Source organism: Zootermopsis nevadensis, unplaced genomic scaffold (genome assembly GCF_977971745.1).
Source record: "Zootermopsis nevadensis isolate Lab colony 2312 unplaced genomic scaffold, Znev_1.0 Znev_ptg000022l, whole genome shotgun sequence".
Taxonomy (NCBI): domain Eukaryota; kingdom Metazoa; phylum Arthropoda; class Insecta; order Blattodea; family Termopsidae; genus Zootermopsis; species Zootermopsis nevadensis.
Genome location: NW_028259154.1, coordinates 9,031,427 through 9,043,444, shown reverse-complemented (window position 1 = coordinate 9,043,444; position 12,018 = coordinate 9,031,427). Strand labels below are relative to the sequence as shown.

Below are 12,018 nucleotides of genomic sequence, written 5' to 3'. Positions count from 1 at the left end.
ATTCCATCGTACACAACACTCCATGAGCCACTAAAGTTTAGGCGATTATGAAATTTCTCTGTTGTGAATACTGAAAATTCCTTACCAAGCACAAAACTTTGCCACCGAGCATTACTTGGAGTAAGATCCAGTCAACACACACCCAGTTTCATTGTCATTTATTTTTATATCTCTCGGAAACTGTTATGCAGTCCTAACCTCCCCTCATGCGGGGTAGATTTTCCGCCCACCTCATTGTCAATCGTACGTGAAAAATACAAATTAGGAAATTTCCCACTGAAAAATACTTTCTTCTTACCGTTATTTTATATTTAAAATATTCTTCTCAGTTTAATCATCTCCCTGACAATTGAAGTTGTAAGCACATCTGAAACATCGGTTAATTTTTACCCAATTACATTACGTATATATCAAATGACAGTCAAGGATCTTTGATACGAAGGGAAAGTTTTAGGAGACTATATGGCGAATTACCCCCAAAACAGTCATCTTCATACTTGTCGCCATTAGAACTCAAAAAATCTTTCAATATCCTCAGCGATTCGATTATAAACGCTCGCAACACAGGTCTTTGTTCCGTAATTTGGGGGGGGGGGGACAAGTTGCAGTTTATCTGAACCAAATAGTAAAATAGAAGTTTCAAACATTTTAATCTATATGTTTTTTTATGATATGAGAAAATAGAATAATCTGAATTTAAGAGTATCTAACATTTCCCTAATTTTAATCCACATTTTATTTTATAAAAATTGAAAGAAACAAATTCTATTTGTTATCGTCGTTGTGGTGTAAATGTACTTCGTCACATTTCTAAAGGCTTTAAACTTGCTTGGTATTGTTATGACTTAGTACAGCATTCTTGCGAGAAGATAAACATATGATTAGCTTCCAATGTTCCTTTTTTCAAGTTTAATTAAACCATATATAAACAGAAATACCAGAGCCGTTCCTTTGTCATACGCTACGGACTGTACTAACTTTCTTAATATTGCAGCAGTTTTTACAAGTTTCAAAAGAAAAAGAAAATGTAGGCTTTCGAATTTAGTTCACAGATAAAACTGCCGCTGCCTTTCTCTGTGGCGCATACAGTAATGTTTATCAAACTGCATTCCGCAGAAGCTCAGGATTCAGGGAGTTTATTGGTGGACTAAATGCATGTTTCAGTGTTCCTGCCTTCATACCAACATAGACAACTTTAAACCAACCTTTGTCTTCAGGCTGATTTTTCAAACCATGTCCATTATTTAAGCTAACGTCACAAAATGCATGACACGCAACTCCTTATTCATCTCGTCTTAAATATGTAATAAAGTTTGCTGCTGTAAAACACACCGAGTTGCAGAAATGTACAGAAAGTATATAAATTGTAGATAATATTTAGTTCCATATGAGAAAGTAAAATACTGCAGGTGATAACAAAGAGTTATGGGCAGAACTAACTAGATGGCTCACCGAACCCGAAGGTTCATCACCGAATTAACCAAAGCTCTCCACCAGACCCTGTCCTGGGCCAACAAAATCCAGTCTCCTTCAACTGCTATTTCCCATAGATCCCGCCTGACATTATCCTCCCATCTACGTCTAGGTCTCCCCAGCGGTCTCTTCTCCTCAGGCTTCCCAACCAATACCCGGTGCACACCTCTTGTCCCATCCATGCGCGCTACATGCCCCACCCATCTCATTCTTCTCGACTTAATCACCCTGACAATATTGGGAGAGGAGTACAATTCTTAAGTTCATCATTATGCAGTTTTCTCCATGCTCCATCATCTTCTCCCCTAGACCCAAATATCCTCCTCAACACCCTATTTTCGAACACCTGGAATATGTGTTCCTCCCTCAGAGTGAGAGACCATGTTTCGCACCCATACAAATCAGGCAAAATTATTATTTTGTATATTTTAATCTTCAGGTTCTTAGAAATCAAACGGGAAGACAAAATATTTCGAACTGAAAAGTAGCAACCATTTTCGTAATTTAGCTTCTTCCTAATTTCCTCGTGGATATCGTTTTGATTTGTTATTGTTACTCCCAAATATTTGAACTTTTTAGAGCAGAACTAGCGAATTATACTTTCCTACTGCACGAATAAACTTGCTGTATACCCAAAAGTCTTTTAAAAGTACGAAGCTGAATTAGCCTTAGATTGCATAATATCAATGACAAAATTTATGAAGATTAATAAACTAGTTCAAAGTAGAAAGGGGATACACATATAAAACACCGACATCTGAAAGATTTTATTTTTATTTTCCTTACCAAAGGAAATTATTTTACAAATGTTGGTAACAAATCAGCATTCGTCAGAGAGAAGAAAACTTTCAAACTATGCGTGAATATAAAAAGAAATATGTAGGGATGAAAAGTAAGAATTTAATTTCAAAAATATTATCAGATTAAAGAGCTTTGTTTACAAACGTCAGGTTGAAAACCATTAACGCAGAAAAGACCTATACCATTTCTTGATTACCTAGAGCATAATTATGTTAAGTTTGTGGATTTTTCCATGGCACGATCCAACACTTTTTATCACACAATTCTGTTACCACGAAATGCTTTCATGGCACGCAGATATGAGTCCGCGTATTATCACCTTCTCATTCTCCTATTTCTACATTAATCTTATAACACAATTGTCTACCACCGATACTAAACTCAGACGGTTCAATACCATTACAAAAAGACACTCATACCATACAAAATATTTTCCTAATAATTTACGTCTTAGTAGGATTTGAGGTTTACACGGCGGCGAGGTCCACATCACTGCTATGAGTGATCATCGCCCTGATGATGGAGGCAACAAGGACCTATGAAACGTTGGCAAACTTCTACTAGACTACACGGCGCTACAACCCAGAAGAGAGCCATCTTAGGTTGTCATGTTCTTCCACATGGTAATTCTCAAAAAACTTTTGTCTCTTATAAAATCCCATGTTCACGTCAACGTCTTATACCTTACGTACGCAAACGAGAGTCTGCTTACCGAGTTAGGATGATATGATATTCCTTTACTTACAGAAGAAAACTACAAAATCTCATTTACGATATTTACTTAAATTTGTGTTGGATCTTGTAGTCTTCAGTTACAGATAGTTATCAGTAATAAGAACTGAGTCAACTTTAGATATGAATCGATTCAATACATTTGTGCAGAGATAAACCTTTGGTCTATCCTCTCGACAATTCCGATCTATCCACGTTGATGAAAAGAACCAAAATATTATGAGAACATTATACAAACCAATTGTATCTATGAAAATATCGTTTCCAAACCTATTTGCTCTCTTGTGTCTACGTTTCGCTGGGTTCATAAATGTCACATTCAAAATCTATTCTACCAACACAGCAAAGACTAACTTTTGACACTTTTTCAGTTTCTTGGGCTAAGAACACTTGAAATGTGGGATTTTTCTGTGTGATTGAATGGACAAGATACAGAGGAAATTTGTAATGACGTATTTGCATGGGGGAACTAAAAAGCCACAAAACATTTTACTCAGAAGCGTCGCTTTTTGAAAGGAAATTACAACACGCAACTTCCCGAATATAAAACAAGTTTGTTAATCACTAGATCTTTACATTCTGTGACTCGGATAAGCACAGATAACATAAGCATTTTGATATACTATATTCGTTTTAAACATAACGTTATGCCAGAACATTCTAACGGATGATTTAATTCAATTTTTTACTTTTAACGTGCTAATTGAACAGCTATTATATAGTTAGTACAAAATAAAATAAATTCAAACAACCGAAACAAATATAAAATAAGTTAAAACAAAACTAAACTAATGTGTCAATAAAAACACTTTCTTGCCAGAAATGTCCAAAAATCTGCTTATGCCATTGCAAAAATGGCTTACCTCTCTGAAGGACTTTGTTGCGCTCGAAGCAAGAATTCTCTTATTTGCATGTAGACACGCAAATACCAACAGAATCGGTAATTTATTTTACCCTTCAAGACATTAATAAAAATAATAAGTAAAGCATAATAATAAACTACATGCAGCCTTTATAGACTATGTCCAGGCGTTTGATAAAGTGCGTCTAGAAACATTTTGGACAATATTAGGCATATAAGAACAAATGGATTTCCATGACATTGTAATCGAAACTATTATAATTCAGTACAGAGATATCAAGATTAAAATGAGCTTAATAAATAAATTGTTTTTCATAAATATTAATCACGGAGTACGATACGAGTATCATGTTTTAATGTTTATAAGTATGAAATTCTTTAAGAATGGAACAGAGGAACGTCTCTTAATATATGTAAATGACAAGTACGTAAGACAATATTAAAAACGGCTGACCAACTAAGCAACTTTTGGAATTAGGAATATTACATAAAAAGCAGACAGATAATTTCAAAACATTTAGCACGAAAACCAACGCTGACCTAATACCTTTAAGAAAAATAATACAAAGTGATAAAACATTTACTGGGTTATCAGATGTCGGCATAAATATTGCATTTTAAATTAATACAATAAACATAACGACAACAATTTCCGAGATGGAACTTGCAGAAATATATAAGACCTTCCCACTACAAGTTCATTTTACAAACAAACTTTGTGTTAACAACGCATAAAATTGACATAGGCCCTTTCTCCGTTTAGATTTAGTTAAACTTCCACTGTCACGAAGTCTTGCAGTAAAACTGTGAGAACTGGTAATACAAACAAATTTATGGAATAATTTAAACGTTAATTGTGCTCCATACTATGCCTCGGTCGATAAAAACGAGAATGTGCATATGCCATGCTTACATAGTGCAGGTTCTCGGGAAACAAAATTAACCAGCGTTAAATGAGCGTTACAATGTGAGATTTGAGGTTTACACACTTTGTGAAGTTGTAGATGGTAGGTGTACCTACAAGACCAGAAAACCACAACCGATAATATCAGAGCAACGTTTCGTTATCAGAGTATCTGCATCATCGCTTGACAAATATGAATCAACATAACTGTAAAGTTGTAGGAATCACGCGTTACACTCGAAGAGAATAATCTTATATTTCCTTAATTCTCCTGCATTCTCTATTATTTGCATATACACAAGGGTGCAGAAGCCAAGACACACTGGTCATTAAAATTTGAAAAGTTACTTCACCGTGTAAGCCGGATATTTTGAATTCAAGAAGTAAACGTATTTACGTAGGCCCTTGTAAATTCACAGGACTGAAAAAAATATATTGTGGTGCGATTCTATTTAAAGTGTGTCCAGACTTCTTCACCAGTCTGTGTATCAGACAGCACAGCCTGAACTTCGTAATTTGTAAATACGATATTATTGCAGTCTATCTGCTTTAAAATTTAGTTTATTGACATGCCTACACATCACATTATCAATTAATATTGTAAATGTGGCTTCATGTGTTCATAACTTTGGCATTAGATTGAATGTAATGGCCACACTCAATCTACGGTAGCTTCGTCCGTGTGAACCAAGAATCTGGTACCTATTAGCTAGGAGGCTACACGAGCGTCACAGACGATCAGAAAACAGAAAATGTCTGTGTCCATCAGCTATCACGGTTCATTATCCATAAAAATACTTTAAAGAATTGCCATAAAATTATATTGATTAATCTGTTGTCATCTTGTTATATCCTGTCTAATTCCATTATGATAATATTTCATGTCCAAAATACGTCATCTATTAGGCTATTCATAAATTAATGTTAGTTCCTTCACGTTTGGGTTTTAACTTACCATCTCTGACACACTTATGTATACATATGCTAATTTAAGCCTGTCTATAACAATCTAAGTGATTACGACTAACTTCTTGATTAATTAATTCATGGGTTATTTAATGACAGTATTGCAACTGTACAGGTTATGTGACGTTAATGAATTGAAAATGATGCGAGGGGAAGTGTTAGTAGACAACATCAAGAAAGATCCCAATATTTTCCTGCATAAATTTCCAATTCGAGTTACAAAACCTGAACCTCCCGAATATGAATTACTAACAACTCTTCCACAAAGTTCTATTGTTCCTCTATAACTGTAAATATTTTTATTTATACTTGTATTCTTCTCTGTGATCGCCCCATACAACAAACGTTTACCATCTACTCAGATCGGTGAGTAGCTTAGTTGATCCATTATATGAAAATATCTGGACACGACCTCCAAAAAACTACACTACGAAAAAATTGTAAATAATTGTAATTGAGTTTTAAATTTAATATAATTTTACACCTGATGATGGTTTAATAAAACCGAAACATGTTGTAACTGTTCCAATTGTAAATCGATTATTCGATATGGAACACAGAATGATATTTTAATTATTTTAATTATCTTATTTTAAATACATTGTGATTTGACGGAATAACCAAATAATTTAATTTTAGCTTAGCTTTGTATCTGCATCAGTGTAAACGTCGCGTTGAAATTCAACAGGAAATGGTTATTATATTTATTATTACCTCCGTCTGTATCTCTTCTCCAGCTTTCACCTATATTAATTTCGCATCCTGTAACTTCAACGAAACCATCATTATAACTGCTTCTGATGACCTTGGGGGCCTACGAAATACGAAATAGGAGTGCTAACCACTTGAAAGCTACGTACTGTACATGTTATCGAAGTCTTGTTCAGCTATCAACAACATCCCTTATCGAGTTTAAAAAACATGGCTGTCTTCAGGATTGTTAAGCGTGATAGTCATCTTCATACTTGTCACAGCAAGAAACGAAAATCTCACGAGTTTAAGAAATCGATTGCCATCTTCTCTCTAAAGTGCACATAAAGCCTTTAAGAGGAAAAAGCTCGTGTTCACAACAACAAGATTCGGTTTCTGAGTTATAAGGCTCTTTCTCACAACTGCGTAGCACGTGAGACAGTGAGAGAAACTGATGCCAACTCTCTTTTCCAAGTGTGGGCGGACGGACGGACGCCATGATGAATGCAGCAACAAATCGCAGTCTAATAGAACCGAGCTTAAGATAAAAGCAAAAATGTGAACTACCTACGGTGCTCATTTATTGTAACTTCGTTATGAGATTTTACGTACGAATTAGATGTCAAAATGGGCCGACATTCAAACAAATCAAATTATCTCAACAATTATTGGTTTATAATACCGAAACCAATCTTTATCTAAATCTGTCCATAGTTTCTGTGAAGCACACGGGCTGACGGACGTGCATGGTAAACTTTTACGTTCGTTTTATATATTCCGCGCAAAGATTACAGCAGTCAAATATATCGGCTTATACATTTCTCGAGATGTGTTATATGACCCGTACAATTTCCTTTTCAGCAACTGATACGAGAATCACATTCATTCCCAAACCCAAACTTTTCCACCGAAGGGCGTGAGAACCGTGTTCGCCACGTCAACGCTCTCATCTTGTATCTGGAGGAGCGCGGTGACGTAACCAACGTCACTATACAACCGCACAACTGCCATCCATGCGAATGTCTGGTACGTTTCGTTGCATTATGCATGTCAGAACCTTAACACAAAATGGTACGGGCCAGAACATTATCTAGTTGTCATCGCATGAAAACATCGGAGTATCTGAATCTGGTAACCAAAGTCTCTGTCTGCATTACCAATTTGCAGGTCTCGTAATTTCGATAGGAATTACGAGACCTAGACAAGAAGGAAAATAAAAACTTTTTATATAATTTCCAATTTTATATTAAGCCTAAGCATTTTAATAACGTGCAAGTAATGAATTTAAATTCGGAAGCTACATGTTATTTGAGCACGCCTAAAATTACGAAAGGTACATAAATTAAAAATTTAATACTTATCCAATCTGAATGTTCAGTGCTTTTAAAACAGAACTATTTATGAGTCAGGAATACATAACGTAACACAGTAATTAAGTACTCAATAACAATTACAAATAATATCGTAGCTCGGTTCTAAAAGTTTGTGACGATGGTGCGTTGTTGAAGTGAACAGTTTTCTGGATATTATCCATCGTCCAATACTAAATAAAATCCACGACGTTTCGGAAATGAGACTCTATCTCCGTCTTCAGATATACCCACTCAGTTGGGCCCAATCGATAGAGCTAATTCCTATCTCCGAAACGTCGTGGATTTTATTCATTTTATTTAGTATTGGACGATGGATAATATACAGAAAACTGTTTACTTCAAATAATATCGTATTTATACTTTAGCAAACACCATCATGTGAATGTACTCCATCCCTATATGAACAAAACCTACAATAACGTAATTATTAGCCACCACGGTGGTCTAGCGGTCAGAACACTAGCCTTGCAATCCTGGGGTTCCGGGTTCGATTCCCGGCGGTGCCCGAATTTATAATTTGTGTTGAGCATTACGGAGTTTTCCTCCGGGGGCTTCCCCGGTTTCTCCGTGGCATCCCAACAATTACTCCATTCACACACAGAAGAAGGCAATGGCAAACCACTTCTGATCATCTGCCAAGAATGTATATATGTATGAGCAGGTCCCTGACAACCTGAAGAGGATGGAAAGATCCTGTTCATAATATATGGACCTGTCGTCAGACAGAACACTAATAATAATAAAAAATGTAATTATACATTCATATTATGCCTGTTTTCGTATACATGAATTTCCTAGAACTTCCTACAACCAACCTCTTGGAATATCATTTGCTTCTACTACTGAACTGACTTGTATGTCATACGTAAAATCTCGCGTAGAATCACATGCCTCTTATCACAAATATCCCTTTAGTGTTTCACAGAATCCTCTGCTGTCGTTATTAAGCATTGTAATGAATAAACGTACACAGAAAAGGTTAAAGGAAAAAGTATGACCTTGAAGCCTACCTTCAGAGCTTCCTCGTGGGAGATGGTGGAAAAGGGTGTTCCGTTGACCTCGAGAATGGTATCTCCGGGCCGCAACCCAGCTCTTTCCGCCACACTGCCCTCCTCCACCCTCGAGATGTAAACCCCGACTCCTGAAATGGGTACCAGCTTTAATAGGCCTGTGAGACAACTGATGTCAGAGACTGTCTAATGGAATGATGGAGTTGTTACTTCCGTTTCCTGTCACCAGCCATTAAACTTGGTGGCGAAATATTGTATTATTAGGTGTGTTGTTGCTGCCTGTGCAGTCTGTCAGCTCATCTACATCTTTAATAAGGAGCATATTTCGCTTACGTATATTATTTAGCCCATTTACTTTTACTATGTCGTTTTTCTTTCTTTTTTCTCTTTTTTTGTATTATATAATACTTAATAAATAAACAATTGAATTGAGGAAATTATTGTATTTTTCCTTTTTCTCAATATTTTGAGTACTTCATTTTGTAAGTTTTTGGTTTTTTATTGTTTGTTTTTATTTAGTATTAATATTTTATTTTGTGTGTAATCTATGTATTGTTTTATAGTTATTGACTTGTTTTGTGCCTGACTGTAATTGGCCTTGTCATGCACACTAATAAATGAATTGAATTATTATATTACTTAGGCATATTATTTAGACCAATTACTTGTGAATTATTATTCAATAAATTGATTTAAATTATTATTATTAAAAATATGGTACATTTATATATTTAGTTCCATTTATTTGTTTGTATTTGTAATGTTTTACTTTTATTATTATCGAAATTGTATTATATTTCATCCTGTACTGTTGTTTAGTGCTACAACCCAGAAGACAGCGATAATATATTATTGTATTTTATGAATGGGACTGGTGTATTTTAATAAGGTTTCACAAAAAAAATCATTTAAAATTTTAAACTGCTGTTTACAATAAACGCAAATGAAGAATTATGACTCGTCGTCCCAAGATGGAGTCTATCAGCCCTCCTGATGACCGTGTTGGTTGTTTAAATAGGTGGTCCGATAGATTCCTCTAAGTTTAGGGTTACATCTTGCCCGCAGGGTTCCATAATATCACCATCTCCTTTTGTAATAATAGCGTTGTTTATGTTCACAATTATTACCGTAATCATTATCATTACTGATATTATTTATTTGTGATTTATTTAACAACACTGTCAGAAACTCAGACTATATAGCGTCACATAAAATTTTGATTAATGTATAATGGATTGGTAAAAAAACAGAAAGAATGGAAGTAAAACCATATTATACAAGGTCTACCACAAAAAAAAACCAGACAGTGCCTGTAACTCTTTTTATTTAACAAATTCAGAAAATCAACTGCGATCGCCTTCAAAATAGTTCCCTTCTGAGTTAACACACTGCTGCAAACGATGCAACACTATTCGTTGCGACGTTCTTTTTGATCATCTGACAGAATTTTTGGAACCATTTTTGCACAAACCTTTGTCATATTCAAATCTTCCCTTAGAATTCGTCGAACACTTTCCTTGTCCAAATTGACTTTCTCAGCTACTGCTCGAACACTCAACCTTCGGTCTTTTCGAATCACATCTCGCACTTTTTCAATGTTGTGATCGGTAACAGCTGTGCGTGGACGTCCTGGGCGATTATCATCTTTCACGCATTCTCTGCCTTCCGAAAATCGTTTGTGCCATTCAAAAACGCGTACACGAGACATGCAATCTTCACCGTAAGCCTCAGTCAATAATTGAAAAGTTTCCGTCGCTGATTTCTTCAGTTTAACTAGAAACTTGATGTTAACTCGTTGTTCACTTTTGCAGTCAGACATTTTCCAGCCGAGAGTAAAAACACATCTGTACAAAAATACTAGTCCACTGCTACTGAGTGAATCAAACAAGTTGAAACTTGCGTCACTGGTAGAGGACAGATCAGGGTCAAATATGTTCTGCTTATTTCGCCTTCACCATAATTGTTTGCCTACTTACAGCATCAGTCTCGATATTTTTGTGGCAGACCTCATAATTATAGTTCCGCTCTCACTACACGCAGTGTTGATTTATTCAAATTCACAGATCGACAAAATAGAAAACTGCTAACAATTTGGTTTCTGACTTGTTTAAATATGTAAGCTTCCTGAGCATGTAGTTTGCCACTTCTTCTAAGATCTTACTTTTCAAGAGAATTAACATTTTTAACCAAAACAAACAACACACAAACTGATTTTTGTCATGCGCTACTGATCAGTAATCTCTCCCCGTACCTAAGCGATACATCATCAGTGAAAACTGAGGCAAAACTCCACGCATTCATAACCCCAACACCAGATGGATAGATACGTGGCCAACGTTACGTTGTGAGCCGGTCTTGACGTGGTGCGCTTCGTTACAGCAGAATGAGCAAACGTGGATCCAGCTTTAAGCGAGCTAAAAGTGCGAAGATTTCTCAGGGTAAGACCTGACCAAAAGGAGGGGTGATACAGAATTTGGAAAATTCAGTGGCGGAGGAGACCCAAGGCAGGGGTCGTGAAAATGCTGGCAACTGGGAATATAAATTGCGCATCTTAAATGATGCAGAACCAGAAGTCACAATATGGCACATGCGCACAAAAAATATTGCGAAATTTTAAATCGATGGAATTTCTTGTTTCAGAGTGCTAGCCGGGCTAGTATAGTTAACATGAAAGCTCTGGTTCTGGGAAAATTATGTTAATGATAAACTTTACAACTTTTACCTTTCCTTTAACTTGAGTGGTTAAGAAAAGAATGATGAAATAAGGAGGACAGGTACAAATAAAAATGTATAACAAAATCTGAGTGAAAATCCTTAACAGAAGACAACACTCGATTACTCCTAAGACTAGCCTATAAGATAGGGTCAGAATATAAACTGACTTAACTCAATCAGGATACTTTCGAGTGGCAAATTCTTGTAAATACGGTCATCAATCTACAATTTCTGCAAATTAATGGGCCCGTACTCTATTAAGAAAATTACAGAATGTACGAAGATTGTAGAATTAGGGGGTCACTGAAGAATGTTTGTACAAACCTGGATGTAAATGAACTAAACTAGCAAGACATAGGTGAACACAGGGAAGGGCAGATGTCTTCGTACAGAAACAATGTCTGTGTAAATAATTAGCTTCAGAGACAACTGCGTCAGGCTTTATATAGAACTCAATGAATAGAACGAATGGAAAGGGGACCATTCTCTAAT

The 12,018-nt window shown here is 35.8% G+C and overlaps 1 protein-coding gene across 10 annotated transcripts in view; it reads right to left on the bottom strand.

The window, feature by feature from the left end:
* Positions 1-12,018, bottom strand: part of dysc (whirlin protein dyschronic) — a 250,246-nt gene that overhangs the window by 165,121 nt on the left and 73,107 nt on the right. For all 10 annotated transcript variants that reach the window (XM_087353900.1, XM_087353899.1, XM_087353902.1 and 7 more), the window contains exon 3: positions 8,812-8,942. In XM_087353900.1, coding sequence (XP_087210026.1) covers positions 8,812-8,942 — 131 coding nt within the window. The remainder of the gene's footprint in view (positions 1-8,811; positions 8,943-12,018) is intronic.